This window comes from Chiloscyllium plagiosum, chromosome 21 (genome assembly GCF_004010195.1).
Source record: "Chiloscyllium plagiosum isolate BGI_BamShark_2017 chromosome 21, ASM401019v2, whole genome shotgun sequence".
Taxonomy (NCBI): domain Eukaryota; kingdom Metazoa; phylum Chordata; class Chondrichthyes; order Orectolobiformes; family Hemiscylliidae; genus Chiloscyllium; species Chiloscyllium plagiosum.
Window position 1 is genome coordinate 39,752,958 of NC_057730.1, and position 18,249 is coordinate 39,771,206.

The 18,249-nt window shown below is 38.3% G+C and overlaps 1 protein-coding gene across 4 annotated transcripts in view; it reads right to left on the reverse strand.

Moving 5' to 3' along the window:
* The window catches only part of lmf1 (lipase maturation factor 1), a 598,451-nt gene that overhangs the window by 523,928 nt on the left and 56,274 nt on the right, over positions 1 to 18,249 (reverse strand). For 3 of the 4 annotated variants that reach the window (XM_043711866.1, XM_043711864.1, XM_043711863.1), the window contains exon 3: positions 4,532 to 4,542. The exons of the other annotated variant lie outside the window; for it this stretch is intronic. In XM_043711866.1, coding sequence (XP_043567801.1) covers positions 4,532 to 4,542 — 11 coding nt within the window. The remainder of the gene's footprint in view (positions 1 to 4,531; positions 4,543 to 18,249) is intronic. 4 annotated transcript variants of the gene reach the window in all.

Consider the following 18,249-nt stretch of genomic DNA (forward strand, 5'->3'; position numbering starts at 1 on the left):
TGTAGTGGCTGGTATATTGGGTCCAGGTCTATGTGTTTGTTGATGGAGTTTGTGGATGAGTGCCATGCTTCTCGGAATTCCCTGGCTGTTCTTTGTTTGGTTTGCCCTATAATGGTAGTGTGGTCCCAGTTGAATTATTGTTGCTTGTCGTCTGCGTGTGTGGACCCAATATACCGGCCACTACAGCGGACAGCTGAAACTGACAACCGGAAGCGGCAGGGACAGGCCACTATAAATGCCGGAGGAAACACAACAGAAGCGCTTCACAGGAGGCTCCCAAGCACTGAGGATGTCGCCTAGACAGGGGATGAAACGTTTGCAACAAAAACTTCCAGCTCGGCGAACAGAACCACAGCATAATCCTAATCTACTCAACTTCTCTTCATAGCTAGCACCCTCCATACCAGGCAACATCCTGGTGAACTCTGCACCCTCTCCAAAGGATCCACATCCTTTTCGTAATGTGGCAACCAGAGCGGTACGTTGTATTCCAAATGTAGCCAAAACAAAGTCTTATACAACTGTAACATGACCTGCCAACTTTTGTACTCAATACCCGGTCTGATGAAGGAAAGCATGCCATATGCCTTCTTGACCACTCTCCTGACCTACGTTGCCACCTTCAGGAAACAATGGACCTGAACACCCAGATCTCCCTGTACATCAATTTTCCCCAGGACTTCTCCATTTACTGTATAGTTCGCTCTTGAATTGTATCTTCCAAAATACATCACCTCAGATTTGCCCAGATTGAACTCCATCTGCTATTTCTCTGCTCAACTCTCCAATCTATCTATAATCTGCTGTATTCTTTGACAGTCCCCTTCACTATCTGCTACTCCACCAATCTTGGTGTCACCTGAAAACTTGCTAATCAGGCAACCTACACCTTCCTCCAAATCTTTTATGTATATCACAAACAACAGTAGTCCCAGCACAGATCTCTGTGGAACACCACTAGCCACAGGTCTCCACTTTGAAAAACTCCCTTCCACTACCACTCCTGTTGCCCAGCCAGTTCTCTATCCATCTAGCTAGAACACCCTCGATGCCATGCGACTTCACCTTTTCCATCAGCCTACTATTGTAAACCTTATCAAACACCTCACTAAAGTTCATGTATATGACACTTGCATCCCCTCCCTCATCAATCAACTTTGTCACCTCCTCAAAGAATTCTACTAGGTTTGTAAAATATGACCTTCCCTGCACAAAACCATTTTACCTGTCACAGATAAGCCCATTTTCTTCCAAACATGAATATATCCTATCACTCAGTATCTCGCATCGGGCAACTGTCTGTGTGGAGTTTGCACATTCTCCCCATGTTTGCATGGGTTTCTTCTGGGTGCTTCAGTTTCCTCCCACAGTCCAAAGATGTGCAGGTTAGGTGAATTGGCCACGCTAAATTGCCCATAGTGTTCGGTGCATTAGTCAAGGGTAAATACAAGGTGTGGGTGGGTTACTCTTTGGAGGGTCCATGTGGACTTTTTGGGCCGAAGGGCCTGTTTCCACACTGTAGGGAATCTAATCTAATTTAATCCAATTTTCACCAGCAGCTTCCCTACCACTGATGTCAGGCTCAAAGTTCTGTAATTACTTGGATTATCCCTCCTACCCTTCTTAAACAAGAGGACATTAGCAATTCTCCAGTCATCCAGGGCATCACCCGTGTTCAAGGATGCTGCAAAGATATCTGTTAAAGCCCCAGCTATTTCCTCTTTCGCTTCCCTCAGTAACCTGGGATAGATCCCATTCGGACCTGGGGACTTGTCCACTTTAATGCCTTTTGGAATACCTAACACTTCCTCCCTCCTTATGCCGACTTGACCTAGAGTAATCAAAGATCTATCCCTAAACTCAACATCTGCCATGTCCCTCTCCTCGGTGAATACAGATGGAAAGTACTCATTAAGAATCTCACCCATTTTTTCGGACTCCATGCATATCTTTCCTCCTTTGTACTTGAATGGGCCGACCCTTTCTCTAGTTACCCTCTTGCTCCTTATATATGAATAAATAGCTTTGGGATTTTCCTTAATCCTGTTTGCTAAGGATATCTCATGACCCCTTTTAGCCTTCTTAATTCCTCGTTTCAGATTGGTCCTACATTCCTGATATTCTTCCAAAGCTTCATCTGTCTTCAGTAGCCTAGACCTTATGTACCTCTTAGCTAGTCTCACAATTTCACCTGTCATCCATGGTTCCCTAATCTTGCCATTTCTAGTCCTCATTTTGACAGGAACGTATCTCTTCTGAACTCTAATCAACCACTCTTTAAAAACTTCCCACATATCAAATGTGGATTTACCTTCTGACAGCTGCTCCCAATCTACATTCCCCAGATCCTGTTGAATTTTGGTATAGTTGGCCTTCCCCCAATTTAGCACTCTTCCTTTATCCGTGAGTATTTTCAAACTTATGAAATTGATTTCACTATTCCAAAGTAATCCCCTACTGAAACTTCAACCACCCAACACCAGGTCCAGTATGGCCCCTTCCCGAGTTGGACTATGTACATACTATTTACATAGCAACCTCAGTCTATCCAAAAGAAAAATCAAAGAACTGCAGATGCTGGAAATCAAAAACACAAAGAGAAATTGCTGGAAAAACTCAGCAGGACTGCAGCATCTGTGGAGAGAAAGCAGAATTAATATTTTGGGTCCAATGACCCTTGTTCAGAACAGAATCCCTTGTAAATCTCCGTTGCACTCTCTCCGTTCAATTAAATCGCTCCCAAAACTGCACACAAAACTCTAGGTATGGCATGACCAATGTGAATGTGTAAATAAATAATACCCCTGGTCTAAGTTAAAGAAATTATACTTTCTCTCACTATTAAACTGAGGTCACCACCCAAAAAGTGGGTTTGAAAACACACCACAATCTATTTGAAATTAAACCATTCTACTTAGAGGCAGAAGGAGAAAGTGAGGACTGCAGATGCTGGAGATCAGAGCTGAAAATGTGTTGCTGGAAAAGCGCAGCAGGTCAGGCAGCATCCAGGGAACAGGAGAATCGACGTTTCGGGCATAAGCCCTTCTTATACTTAGAGGCAAAAGGCAAGGAGAATAAAAGAGTTTATCTGTCTCTTGCTCCTGTTTGTACTGTACACATACAGCAAGGTTTAATAACGTTTTCAAATTTAGCACCTTAATTTCATTTGTTCATGCTATGTGAGTATCTTTCAGAAGGCTAACTTTTATTGCCCATCCTTATTTGTTTATGAAAAGGCAGTAGTGAGGCACCTTGAATCACTGCACTTCAGATGTGCAAATATACACAGAGCATTGTTACAAAAGGAGTTGCAGGATTTTGACCCAGCAACATTGAAGGAATGATGACATGTTTTCAAGTCGAGATAATATATAATTCAACAGGAAACTGAAAATAATGATGTTTCCATGGGCAGGCTCATCTTATTCGTCGAGGTGTTGTCAAAGGAACCTTCTGGTATATGTTTACACTTACTGCTAAAAACCTTTGTCTTTAATTTTTCACAATCCAAATGCAACTTCAGGTATTTTTGCAATAGTTAACCTGAGCTCCCAGGGTTTCTCACATTAAGTACTACTGACAAGAACTTAAAGCACAGAATAAATAATCACTGCAATACCTTTGCAACCCAATTTCAACCATCGCTAAATTCAGATTCTCCACAAGATTTATGTGAACAGTTACTTCTTACATTGGTGCTTCAAGCTCATGGATAAATGTTTTATCCCTACGTCTTTATTGCTTGTTAGATCTTTCAAGAAAACTTTTCTTTAAAAGAAATCTGCACTGGGACTTCTGCACTGCAGTGGTTCTGTGGCAGGGGATTTGTGAAATTGCCAGAAGAATGGTCAAAATAACAAAAAGCAATACCTCTGCTGACCATGTTGGATATTTAGCCGGGGATCAGGACAACCTCGTGGAAATTCTTCTCACTTGTACCTACGGTCATCCGTTCAACCAATAAGGTCACAGAACCAGTAATCAGAAATCTTTTGGCAGTCATTTTATTCAGCACACTTGGGAAACTCAAAACTTCAGTTCGGTCAACATGTCTTAGCTCTTTAAACTCAGGCAAATACAGAATATCCAAATCAGAAAGAAATGTATACACCCGATCACACAAACAGAAATCCTGTTTAGGTGAATCTCCCAGTTATTTTGTTTAAAGAAGCTGTTACATGCTGATGGGTTTCTCTATGGGTCACACATTCAGCCAATCTTACAGCCCTGCATCAATTCACACTAAGCTTTTATTTGGCGAGTCTCCCTTCTCTATTTACAATTTCTGAAAAAAGAGCCATAAGTAATTACAGATAATTGTCAACATCCATACTGGATAGTGTAGATAAGTCATACCAATTCATAGGCAGGTATAAACATGCACAATTGATTATTTTATTATTTACAGTTACAGCAACTAATATAGTTTAATGCTCTTTAAGAAAAAATAGTAAAAAATGTAAAATAAAACCATATTCGTTCTACACAGTACCACTGGATCTTCAAAATGTCTGAAACTCCATCCACTTACCAAAGGAGTACCTAGAAAACAAAAAAAAAGTAGAGTCGTTAAACATCATTTTTTAGGCATTGAGAATTGATTTTTAAAATTATTGTTGACCATAAGGGAAAACAGAAATTGCTGCAGAAACTCAGCAGTTCTGGCAATTTCTGTGAAGAGAAAACAGAGTAGATGATGGGTCACTGGACTCGAAACATTAATTCTGTTTTCTTTCACAGATGCTGAGTTTCTCCAGCAATTTGTTTTTGTTTGTTTCAAATCTCCAGCATCAATAATTCTTTGTTTTAGATTCCACATAAGGATTTCGACCGGTAGGATGAAAGTAATCAATAAAAGTCAATTACATAATCTCATTGTCAATGATGTTCATGACTTGAAAACAACAACATTGTTTGGTGGCACGATGTAATAGGATGACGCCTCACATTCGCATCCTGATAAGCTTATAATTTCAAGTCTGGCACTGTGGAGTGGGCAGTGAACAAAGTCCATAAAGTGCCAGAAACTATTTCATATGTTTGGGTAACTATAATGCATCACCAACAGAGGTCAGAGAATGCTGATCTCCTTCTGAGCTAAGCAGGTTGTGCAACAAACTTGCAATGACTCTGGAGTAAAGAAATGCAGGAATGTGTGTTCAGAATATTGATAATGCTGTCATTCAGTTACTAACATGGTATATTGTAGACAAAACATTAGGAAAAAATCCAAAGCGGAACGTCAATTTACAAATGGAATATAAGTTTAAGACAAATTGTTACCATACCCAAAACAAAAACAGATTAGTCAAATTAAATGTTAGGAAGAAGATACAATTGATTCAGCTTTCTAGAAAAGCTCAGCAGGTCTGGCAGCATCTGTGGAAAGAAATCAGAGCTAACATTTTGGGTCCAGTGACCATTCTTTAGAACTGATGATAGCTAGGGAAAACAAAAAAAAAATTGCCGGAAAAGCTCAGGTAGGTTGGAGGAGGCAGGGGAATGGTATTATGGTCATCATCAGAGCCAAAATCAAGGCATCCCCACTTTTGGTGACACTCACTCTAAGTTAAATTCCAAACTGATGTCATTCACAAGCTCCTTGATTAAATTAAAATTTTGAAAGAATGTTTCTTTATGCACTTCTAGGTAGGCATGTTGAGTACTGTGCAAGTAATGGTTGATTAAGAGAAAATAACCACTAACAAAAGACAACATGCCCCATCTCCAATTTCACATCCTCTTCCATCACATCTCCAAAACAAATTTGAATAGAGGGACATGCAATTCCATACAGAATTAGAACTTAGATTGCAGCAATAAAATTTCAGCATTATGGCATTTTTAATTGCCCATTCTTTTTCAAACTGACTGGCTCAGTATTTACAACACTTAAGGAATTCAACTAGCACAATCTGTTACAAAACCATTTCAAAATGTTGCTTCTATAGAATGGGCAAGAGCATTATAGACTGTGCAAGAAAGTTAAGCCATGTGCAATTCAAATGGGGATCCACTAAATAGATCCCTACTCGTTTTATACTGGCACAAACAATCCCTCTAATCAGCAAAGTTCATACTGCAAGAGTAGAAATATTAATCATCACTACATTAACAAAGAAAACTTACAGCCCAGGAACAGGCCCTTCAGCCCTTCAAGCCTGAGCCCATCCAAATGTACTGTCTAAACCTATCGGTCAATTGTCTCTATCCATCCTGTCTAAACCCTTCGTGATTTTGTATACCTTAATCAGGTCCCCCTTCAATCTCCTTTTTTCTAGTGAAAATAAACTTAACCTACTCAACCTCTCTTCATAGCTAGCACCTTCCATACCAGGCAACATCCTCATAAATCTTCTCTGCACCCTCTCCAAAGCGTCCACATCCTTTTGGTAATGTGGCGAACAGAGCTGTACACAATATTCTAAATGCGGCTGAACCAATGTCTTGTACAATTTTAACATAACCTGCCAGTTTTTATACTCAATACCCTATCCAATGAAGGCAAGCATTCTATATGCCTTCTTGACCACTCTATCCACCTGTGCAGCAACCTTCAGGGTACAATGGACCTGCACTCCCAGATCTCTCTGCCCACCAACGTTTCCCAAGGCTCTTCCATTCATTGTATAATTCGCTCTAGAATTAGACTTGCCTAAATGTACCACCTCACATTTGTCTGGATTGAAAGCCATCTGCCACGTTTCCGCCCAACTCTCCAATCTATCTATATCCTCCTGTATTCTCTGACAGTCCCTTATGCTTTCTGCAACTCCACCAATCTTTGTGTCATCTGCAAACTTGCTGGTCATACCAACAGTGCCCTCTTCTAGATCATTTATGTATATTACAAACAACAGTGGCCCAAATACTGACCCCTGTGGAACACCACTGGTCACCTTTCTCCATTTCGAGAAACTCCCTTCAACTACTACTCTCTGTCCCCTGTTGCTCAACCAGTTCTTTATCCACCTAGTTAGAACACCCTGCACACCATGTGACTTCACTTTCTCCATTAGTCTACAATGGGGAACCTTATCAAACACCTTACTAAAGTCCACGTATATGACATCAACAGCCCTTCCTTCATCTAACAACTTGGTCACTTTCTCGAAGAACTCTACTAAGTTGGTAAGGCACGATCTCCCCTGCACAAAACCATGTTGCCTATCACCGATAAGCTCATTCTTTTCTAAATATAAATAAATCCTATCTCTTAGTACCCTCTCCAGCAACTTCCCCACCACCGACGTCAGGCTCACTGGTCTGTAGTTACCCGGCATATCCCTACTACCCTTCTTGTACAAGGGGACAACATAAGCTACCCTCCAGTCCTCTGGCACCTCACCTGTATTTAAGGATGCCACAAAGATATCTGTCAGGCCCCAGCTATTTCCTCTCTCGCTTCCCTCAGCAACCTGGGATAGATCCCATCCGGTCCTGGGGATTTGTCCACCTTAATAACCTCTAGCATACCCAACACATCTTCCCTACTTCTGCCGTGATCCAGACTAATCAAAGTTCTATCTCTAATCTCAAGATTCATCATGTTCCTCTCCTCAGTGAACACTGATGCAAAGTAATCATTCAGAATCTCACCCATTCTCTCAGGTTCGGCATACAGCCTTCCTTCATTATCTTTTAGTGGACCAATCCTTTCTCTAGTTACCCGCTTGCTTCTTATATAAGAATTAAATGCTTTGGGATTTTCCTTAATTCTGCTAGCTAAAGCTATTTCATGACCCCTTTTAGCCTGCTTGATTCCTTGTTTAAGACTTGTCCTACTCTTCCGATTTCCTCCAGGGCCCGTTCTGTTCTTAGCTGCCTCGACCTTATGTACGCTTCCCTTTTCCTCTTGGCTAGTCATACAATTTCTCCTGTCATCCACGGTTCATAAATCCTGCCTTTCCTATCCTTTGCCTTCAACGGGACATGCCTATCCTGCACTACCGTTAACCTATCTTTGAAAGCCTCCCACATCTCAAATGTGGACTTCCCTTCAAATAGCTGTGTTCAATCCACATTTCCCAGCTCCTGCCTAATTTTGATATAATTGGCTTTGACCCATTTAGTACTCTTCCCTGAGGACCACTCTCTTCTTTATCTATGAGTATTCTAAAACTTAGAGCATTGTGGCCACTGTTCCCAAAGAAATCCCCCACCAAACTTCTACCACTTGTCCTGGTTCGTTCCCCAGTACCAGGTCCAATATGGCCCCTCCCCTCGTCGGACTATTAACATACTGCTCTAGAAAACTCTCCTGGATGCTTCGTACAAACTCTACTCCATCTAGACCTCTGACGCTAAGTGTATCCCAGTCAATGTTGGGAAAATTAAAATCTCCCATCACCACTACCCTATTGCCTCTACATCTATTCATAATCAGTTTAAGAGCACTTAGAAATCATTTGCAGTTGGTAATAATGTGTTTCTCACTTTGACAATTTCTAAAAGTATGTTGGTCCCCAAACCGCTACTGAAATTGATTAAGCTAAGGATACAGGCAACAGCAGAATAGTTAATGGAAATTCCATAATATTCTTAAATTGGCAACTAACCCAACAATGGAATCTTACCACCAGAAGTGACTGCTATCATTTCTTTATTTTCTTGAATGCTTCTTTCCTAAATGTGTCAGCTCCTTTTAAGATGTAGTTATTTTGTGTCATACACTTTACAATAATATGCTTATGTGCACATTGTTCTCACATCTTCCTGATCTGTATGGCTCAGCAGCTCAATGAATAAAGTCACTAAATCACAATGGAATCAATAAGCTACATTTAGAAAATGTACGTGGTGGTTTTCAGGCATTTGTGAATTGCTCTACATCTTCAGTTGTCATTAATTATGGCCAATCTGCTCATTCCTCTTTGAGTCATGACTGCAGTTTTCTTTGTTGCACATATTACTTCATGGGGCATTTACTTAAAATTGCTTCTTTGTGATCTGGAGTCAACAACTCAGTTTTGCTCTATTATCAGTTAAATTTTAGTAACAAAAAGAAGTCACCAATATCACAATCAGGGACAATTTTGCTGTCGAGACCAGCACTTTGAATTTCATCAGTCTATGCATAATTCAGCTCCACGTCACATCTCTATTCCCTCAGCAACACATACTGCAATGATAGACATGTTATGGCAGATCTGAAGAAAAAGAACAAGTGAGTTTGGATTTACTAGGTGGAATTATTTTAAAGTAAATTTAACAACTCATTACATAAATGACAGCAAATACAGTTGCAACAATAAACTAAATTACATTTTATTCAAAAAGCCAAATCCATACTAACTAAATTATCACTGTTGACAAAGATAGTTTTATAAAAGGTTTGAATTAACTAAACCAATTCCTCCTGAGTATATCAGAACCAAAAATTTAAAAACCAGCTGTTAAGTACATCATTCAACTCATGGTTTAATTTCTGATAATTCTGGTGCGTAACTTATCAATAATGTCTGCATTGCAATTTGTATTAATTCTTGAAATTATTGAGTTCTTAGTCTTACCAAGCTACAAACCATCTCCTCAGACCTCCGCACTGCTGAACTTGTGAAAATACCCTGTAATTACTTCACTTTGGCAGGTTTATATGAATTGACTATGGTTCTTGTTTATAAAAACAGCATGTACACTGCAAGGTAATATTTCTCCAATTACCAGTGCCCTGGAGTTCTTCAGCAAGGTCCTTCCTTCCGTCTCTATAATCAAATACCCTGGAGGAGAAAGCTTCCTCTGCATTTCTTTTTCCTTCCTAGCAATATGGACAGTGTAATTACAAAGTTTAGGAACCCAGTTTGGAGAGCTTCAACCACAACAAAGAGAATGCTGAAACCAGACAAGTGGTTTCATTTACCACCATTCCAGCTTATTTCCTCCCCTACAACTGTTGCAGAATATTTAGGTTTGGCACCAACTAAAAACAGCTGTTGAAGATGTAAATTATTTTTCTTTGTCTAATGATGGTTTTTATATGCTTTACATAAAGCAAAAGTTCTTTTTATTTAAATTTTCCTTAAAATGACTTTTTCATCCACTTGCACATTTATTTAATGACCTTCTGTGACTCATTTCAACACACAGGGTGATTATTTTAACAACTTTTTGTTTTTAACAAGGGCATCGAGGCCTGTAATAATTACAAGGCATCCTAAATAGCTTTAACCTTTTGCCCTTGCCCCCTAATAACTGCTTGAAATGTCAATCTGTTTTTGACAGAGAGAACCCTGAAGAGGGCAAATAGTTAAACTTTCAAAAACAATTTGAAACCGTGCCCCCACCCCCAAACTCTAACTTTTTCAGTTATGGTGTCAACTTAAGCAGGAGCATGCAGAGGACCAGGTCAATTATTTACTTTGACAAGCCTCAATTAAAACAAAGGTTGAGCATTCAAGTTTGGGGTTGGGGTACACAGAAAAATTAAAAGACATTGTACCATAACACTGAGACTAAATTGTGCACAGTATCTTGCAGTCCAGGCAGCTAAATCAGAATTTTATAATTGGATTCAGAATCTAATCAATATAATCTCAAATAAAATGGCACACAAATAATCTTTTTTTTAAGTTCAAGTAATGTCACTGCACAATTGCAAGTTGAACAATTAAAAACTTACCTCAGATGTAGTTAGTGAAGAAAATTTCACAGTGGCAAATCTTAGCTTCAGTTAAGTAAAGGGAGGGTTAAGTTCCACACAATGAATTCTTTGTCCTTTCGTTTTGAACAGAAAATTCATAGGTGAAACTGAAAGAAGCTACTGTGAAAAGGGAAAAATCCCAAGGTGCTGTATAGCTACCAAGAATAGACCACCGAAAATACACACAGATTAGTGTCAAGGTGCCTAATAATTGACTGGCCCAGGTGTATGAGGCCTGTTTCTTAGTGAAATAACTATGTCTTGGTCATGCATTTTGTCTGTTCCACAGCTTCCTTGTGTGTATAGTACTGGAATGATGATAGAATTTTGGCAAAACCCTCAAAAACTACATCAAAGATGCATGCCAATTTGAGGTAGTTAATGTAACATCACTGCACTGTCTGGCACTGAAGTAAAGTCTTGTTACTTCAGTGGTGGTCCAAAAAACCTGTTTGAAATTCAACACATTACCTACATAGTAAATAAAAGACAGCAAAAAGAAAACATTTTATGGTGTAGCTTTCAGACTTTAAAAATAAATCTGTTATATTTCTGCATTCCAACAGAAAAGAAGATTAATACATATATTAATATTTGGCTTTACATACTCACTAGGTTTTACAAGTATAAAACAGACCTAAAACATTTAGCAACCAGCTTACACAAGATCAATGTACTGTACTAACTTACAAGCCCACAGAAAAATTCTTAAAATTTACACATCACAATGCTTCTGTTCCACTACTAACCCACATTTCCTAGCTAACAACTCAGAAGAAATTAGATCAAATAACAAGCATAATATAAATGATCATGGCAGAAAGAGAATCTATACTTAACTAGGTCTCAGCATAATTTTAATGACCTCCTTCTTTCAGCCATTTTCACATCAATAATACACAGACGTTTGAAGCGATGTTTAAAGTGACAATCCAAGTGACAAACAATAGTTGGGCACACAATATCAAATTAATTACCCCATTTAAATCTTCATCATGGACTTTAAACTGGTTGCATATTTTATTCTTGGTCAGTTTTATTTTGACATCGTACTATTGAGGAAATTCAGCACTCAGAGATATTAATGATGCTGTTTGATTTACTACAAAGTTAGATAGGCAAAGCCTTACCTAGCCTAATACCATAGGATACCATCATAGAGAAGTTTAATCTGTTTGTTCAACAACCTCTCTTGTAGCAGGGGGATCAATCCATTGACTTAAAACATGTTGCTACTGTATACCTCTGTGTCATTCAACGGTCACATCACTCTGTAAAATTAGAGATCAAGAGGTTGGATAGACTGGATGGTCTTTTTTGACTCACTTATATAAGTAAATAGGCATACCCCTGTCACAATCAAACTGTTAATAAAGATTCTGTTCAATTAAAATGGATTACTGCAGCTAAACATCCTTGGCACGTCAATGTATGTTTTTTTTAATCTGTCACATGCCTATCACACTGTAATGTGCATTTGATCCAGCTGTAGAGATTTTTTGTGCAATCTCTGACAACAAAAGATACTTAGAGAGGAAATTTCCTACAAATTAAAGTGAAAAACAGAATTATTAACATTTAAGCTGTTTGCAACAAAAACAGGGGCGGGTCAAAGTAAAGAAACCTGGTGCTGTGTCTTAAATTTATAGGATTACTCTTCATTTGTCAGATTGAGTACTTGTAGAAATGCTTAGAATACATTCATAATCTCTGAAAATTGTTTAACAATATTGGTGCCCATATATCAAATTAAGAGCATTGTTAGAATTTATGCGAAGTTAGAATGGCACTGCATATGAACAGTATGAACTTGACCAAACAACCTGATACCAATGTTCCTCCTCTACAAGGCAATTTGCTGAAAGCTTGCCTTTGTCAACTCAGTTTCTCTCTACAGTTGCTGATAAATCTGCATTTAGCTTTTAGTTCAAATTATTTGTTAATATGATTAGAACCTTCCAACAAAAAAGTAATCTGTCTCCAGTAGATACATTCCATTTAATATAATTTAGAGTCTAATCATTTTTCAGTTAATGCAACAACAGTTAATAATCAACGATCTGTTTGATAGTGGCAATTCACCTCAAGATGAACTGCCCTCTGGTGTCAGCATCAAACCCCAGTTAGATAGAAAACTCTTTAACCCCAGTTGATTCCATGCCAAAACTAAATAGCCTACCATAGATATACAAAACCTACAATCTACAGTGCCTTTCCCTATGCTGCACCAGATTTGCAAGCTACTCAATCTGTTCAATTCTGCATACAGATCTGTCCACAACTTTGGCTAAAACAGAACTCACTACACTTTATCAGTCAAATCTTTTACCCTCAATAAATGTTGACGGAAACACTGTGTAATAAATTTTGCATTTCCCATACCTTGGCTGCCATCTCTCTGAAGAAGAGATGCAATAGGTTGGCTGTGCCAGCTCAACATTCCACAAACCACAGCAACAAGTGCTTGACAACTAAATAAATAAGTCTGATGTATGGAACAATAGTCATCAGCATATTGTTATACTGCTTAGAAACCTACACAAAGTATCAAAAATACAAAACACTAGCAAAATTCCATCAGCAATGCCTTTGCCAGATTCAATGTAAGGACTACTGAACAAATGCTAATCTTCTTCTTGAAGCCTGTTCAACAATCATTCAAACAAACTTCTGTAGAATTAATTTTGATGCACTGTATTAAGATGGCTGAAAACTTTCTTACCTGCCAGATCTTGTTTTCTCAATCCTTAAATGGCCAATGTTCTGGAAAATCAGTGGAAATGCTTCAAAGACATTCTGAAGCTCTCCAGGAAGTGGACTGGTATTGACATTAATGACTAGGGAAATGTTTGCTTCCAAATGTTCACAATGGCAACAACTGCATCACGTTTTGAATCACAACATTATAATGATGAGGCAGAGCACCAGCAGAGAAGGAAAGGACCCAAATTCTGCACTCAATCCCACTGCCTCAGAGAGCTTCTGTCCCATGAGCTGAAAGAAATGCAGGTCGAGAATTGACCTGTTCAATCATATCAAGACCCAGGCAAAAACTTGCAATCCTGAGTAGACAATGTCCTTGAACTGAATTGAAGCGATGATAAAAAAAAGTAATCTGTCTCCAGTAGATGCACCACTATCCACTACTTACAAAATATCTAACAATGCACATTGACGCAGCATGGCTTCATGGCATGATAAGACGCTCAACACGTCTGGCATTTTTTGTCACTAATCATATTCTGAAGTACTAAAATTAATAATATCAATATGGATAGAAATGAAATTTAATTGAACGCCAAAATCGTTCAATATTCATGGAATAAAATTAACTTTTACTGTAAGTATATTTGTCCATTATTAAGGTGAATAAACTCATAAGATTAATAAAAGGCACTGTGCAGACCAAAAATGCAAATGAACTTTGGACAAACTTGAGGTCCATTCTAAAGTAGATACCCTTTTCCTGCATTTTAAACAGGAGACAGACAAACCCACATCCTCCGTGGGGACAGACTGAACCCACAAAACTGTTTTTTTATTACTAGCTTTAAGGCTGAAGCCAGCTGCTCAATTTTCAAAACCATTCATGTGCACTTTCTGTACGGTAAGACAAGACAATGTTATGGCATAAAATTTTCCCCATATTTCTTTTATCTTTATGTCTGCTGAATGTACAAAGTACGTCTATTGCAGGCGTTATACAAAACAGTGATGACGTTAGGGGAAGCATTGCTATAGCCAGGGAGGGCAATTAATTTCAACTTCACATGAATATTTTCCAGAACAGTGGACAGCAGTTGTTACCTGATTAACACCTCATCGCTGGAGTTATAAGATTAAATTAAGTTTATGCTGTGTAACACACTGTGTCAACTAAATGAGTTTCTTTTATATTTACAAATTAGCTTGGCTGCAGTTAGAACACTGCTGCTCAATACATTACCCACTACCCACATGTGGCAAATTAGCACTCCAGATGTGGCTAGTTGCAATGATAATCAGTAATATAAAATGAGCAATAGACACAAATGTTGAGTATATGATTTCAAATATATATATTTGCTCAGTATATGGAGTGCTTATTTGTATATTTATTGGTAATGGTAAGATGAAAAGTAGTAATTTTTTTTTATTTTATGTGCTTTACTTCCTTGGATACTGAATGGTAGCAGATGTTTAAATAAATACTGAAGGGTTTTTTTTGTCTGCATTGTTTAATGTACATAGGCATTTGAGTTTTAATTACGTTTGTCACAAAAAACAAAAATAGTGTCACTGTTGCCATATCTTAATCAGGAATGTCTACACTGATTTAAAATATTGTTGAGTGCCAATTTTGGCAAGGATGTTAAGATCAAATGGAAAATTAAAGAAAGAAGAAAATATTCCTTATGAAGACAGATGAGAGGAAATAAAGAACTAGAATTTATGCAACACTATTTTGCATAAAAGCCTCAGAATATCCCTAACTGCTTCACAACCAAGTATTTTTCAAGTGTAATAACTGACACAATGTCGGCAAATATGGCAGGTTGCACACAGCATGCTCCCAAGGACAACAAGATGATTAACCAGTTGATATGTTTCAGTGGCATTAATCGAACGTTCTGTTTTGGTTAAAAAAAAACTGGAAAATACTCCAGTCTTCTTCAAGTATCGACTGATCACCTTGTCAGAATAGATTGATAATTACAGCCCTTTAAAGTGTGAACGAATTACTCAGAACAAATAAAAAGTGTTATGGATTTTTAAGTCCACCTCTAAGTCAGGAAAGGTCTTAGAACAACATACCATTCAAAAAAAGACACTGAGACAATGATGTCAGCTAAATTTGTAAGTACTTGAATAGGGCTGGAACACATTACCCTCTAATTGACAAGCAACACTGCTACTTCTTCACAAAAGTGAAAATGGGGAAAGTTAAAACTCATTCCATGGCATTGAAGAAAATTAAGTGAAATCCAAACACTATGTTCAAAATTATGAGGGGCGAAGCCATTACCTCAGATCAGGGAGTTAGGATTTCTAAACTGAAATTCAGGATGGTCATCAATTAACAAAAAGGAACTTGATGAGCAATTACTTTATTTACAGTGTTATTAGAACACAGCCTAACCTACAGAATCAATGATGGAAACAGAATTTACGGCATTGTTTAAAAATGCTTCACGTGTAAAAGGACAGGCAACAGAACTAAGCAGATACGTCCGGGAGCCGCACTGAGATGGTAAACCAAGTGATCTCTTCATTTGCTGAAAAGTTTGTGATTCTGATCACAAAGAATGGTTTCCGTCAACCACTCACGGATCAAGTCAGTCTCCGATCTCTTACAAAGACCTCCACAGAGATAAAAGATTTAGTCACTTTCCATCCCTTTATGTGTTTAATAGGATAATGTTTTAGCTATTAAATATTTATGACTGCAAAAGAACAAGACTATGTATGGCATATGTAAAATATATGAGGCAGATGGATTACTTAACATTTTCGCAAATCATAATTAGATCTGATGAAACCCACAAATTACCATCACTTACAACGTCGATCACTACAAATGAACTTCAAAAAACAATTATTTTTCCTACTTTGTGATTTTCTTTTCAAAACAGTTCTGACACACTGTAATCAATAAAATCAAACAGAATATGGGCATTACCTCTTAAAGGCATTCTAAAATACCACACAGTTATACCAATTCAGTTTGTGCTGTCTTTCATTAAGAACACATTGAGAACATGTGTCCTTAGCTCATCCCATGGCAAAAATTCAGACTTTTATATGTCTGCATATCTTATAATCACATTTTCATCTAGTCTGTTTGCAATCTGATGTATACTGTATATGGAATTTTCCTGTAATTTACTGCTAATTATTTTCCAATAAACCAACAGTAATAATTTCCTTAAATCGCCAGCACAGCAGGAACTAAGGAATGCTCTGAAGGAAAAAAAACTGGGGTAGTCATACGAAAATGAGTTTAAAAAATTAATTGAATTTTACATTCCAAACAGAGGAACACATTCAAAAATACCAGAAAAAATCCACCAAACATTTACAAACTTTAGTTTGCTGAATCTTCAGACTATCTCACATGTAGCATTTTATTTCAAATGGGAAGATTTCAGTGTGGGGGCAAAGGTCAGAATGGAGGCCAACACGCAAGTTAGAAATAAGCATGAAGAGTGTCGTGACTGAACGTTTTATACATATTTAATTTTAGTGTAAGGAAAAATAAGGGAGGTAAAGAGTTGCAAAGTTCTGAAACTGAACTATGTTTTAAGTAAATAACATTGAAGAATTCAAATGTCTTTATAAGCCTGAGCTAGTTATCAACATTCAAAACCTTAATATATGAAACAAATTTCTGAATCAAAATATCATCAGCAACATGAACATCAGTAGGCCATTCAGCCCATCAAGCCCAATCCACCATTCAATAAAGTAATGACTTTAATTCCACTTTCCTGCCTCTGTCCTATGACCCTCAACTTCCTTGTCAATTAAAAATCCACCTAACTCAACTTTAAATACCTTCAATACCCAGGCGCCATAACTTGCTGTGAAAAAGAATTTCCAGATTAACAACTCCCTGAGAGAACAAACTTCCCATCTCCAACTTGTTGCTTTTTTTTCAGGGTGGCACGGTGGCTCAGTGGTCAGCAGTGCAGCTTCACAGCACCGCAGCTTCACAACACCAGGGACACAGGTTCGATTCCAGCCTTGGGTGACAGTCTGCGTGGAGTTTTCACATTCTCCCCAGGTGTGTGTGGGTTTCCTTCCACAATCTACAGATGTGCAGGTCAGGTGGATTTGCCATGCTAAATTATCTGTAGTGTTAGGTGCATTCGTCAGAGAGAAATGGGTCTGAATGGGTTACTCTTCAGAGGGCGGGTATGCACTTGTTGGGCCAAATGACTTGTTTCCACACTATAGGAAATCTAATCCAAATGGGACAGCCCTTATTTTTAAACTGTGCCCCCTAGATCTAGATTCTCCCCTTCCCATCTCACCCTCCCCTTGCCAAAGAGAAAACATCGTCTCAACATCCACTCTGACAATGCTCCCAATAAATCCATCTTATTTTTCTAAACTTCAACGAGTTTATGCTCAAGCGTACCTCATAAGGCAACCTCTTCTAGGAATCAACCTAATGAACCTTCTTTGTACTGCTTCCATATCAATCACATTGTACGCTTAGTACAGTTTCACCAATGTTGCAGTTTTGCCAAGACTTCCCCATGTTTACACTTCATCTCCTTTATATTAAAGGCCAACATTCCATTTGCGTTGCTAATTACATGCTATGCTTGCACCAATAATACAACAATATTCTGCTTTTCTATTCTTGCTACCAAAGTAAGCAACCTTTGGTAGGCTTATGCGGAAAGTCAGGAGGCATGGGATAGAGGGAAATTTGGCCAATTGGATAGAAAACTGGCTAACCGGTCGAAGGCAGAGAGTGGTGGTAGATGGTAAATATTCAGCCTGGAGCCCAGTTACAAGTGGAGTTCCACAGGGATCAGTTCTGGGTCCTCTGCAGTTCGTAATTTTTATTAATGACTTGGATGAGGGAGTCGAAGGGTGGGTCAGTAAATTTGCAGACGATA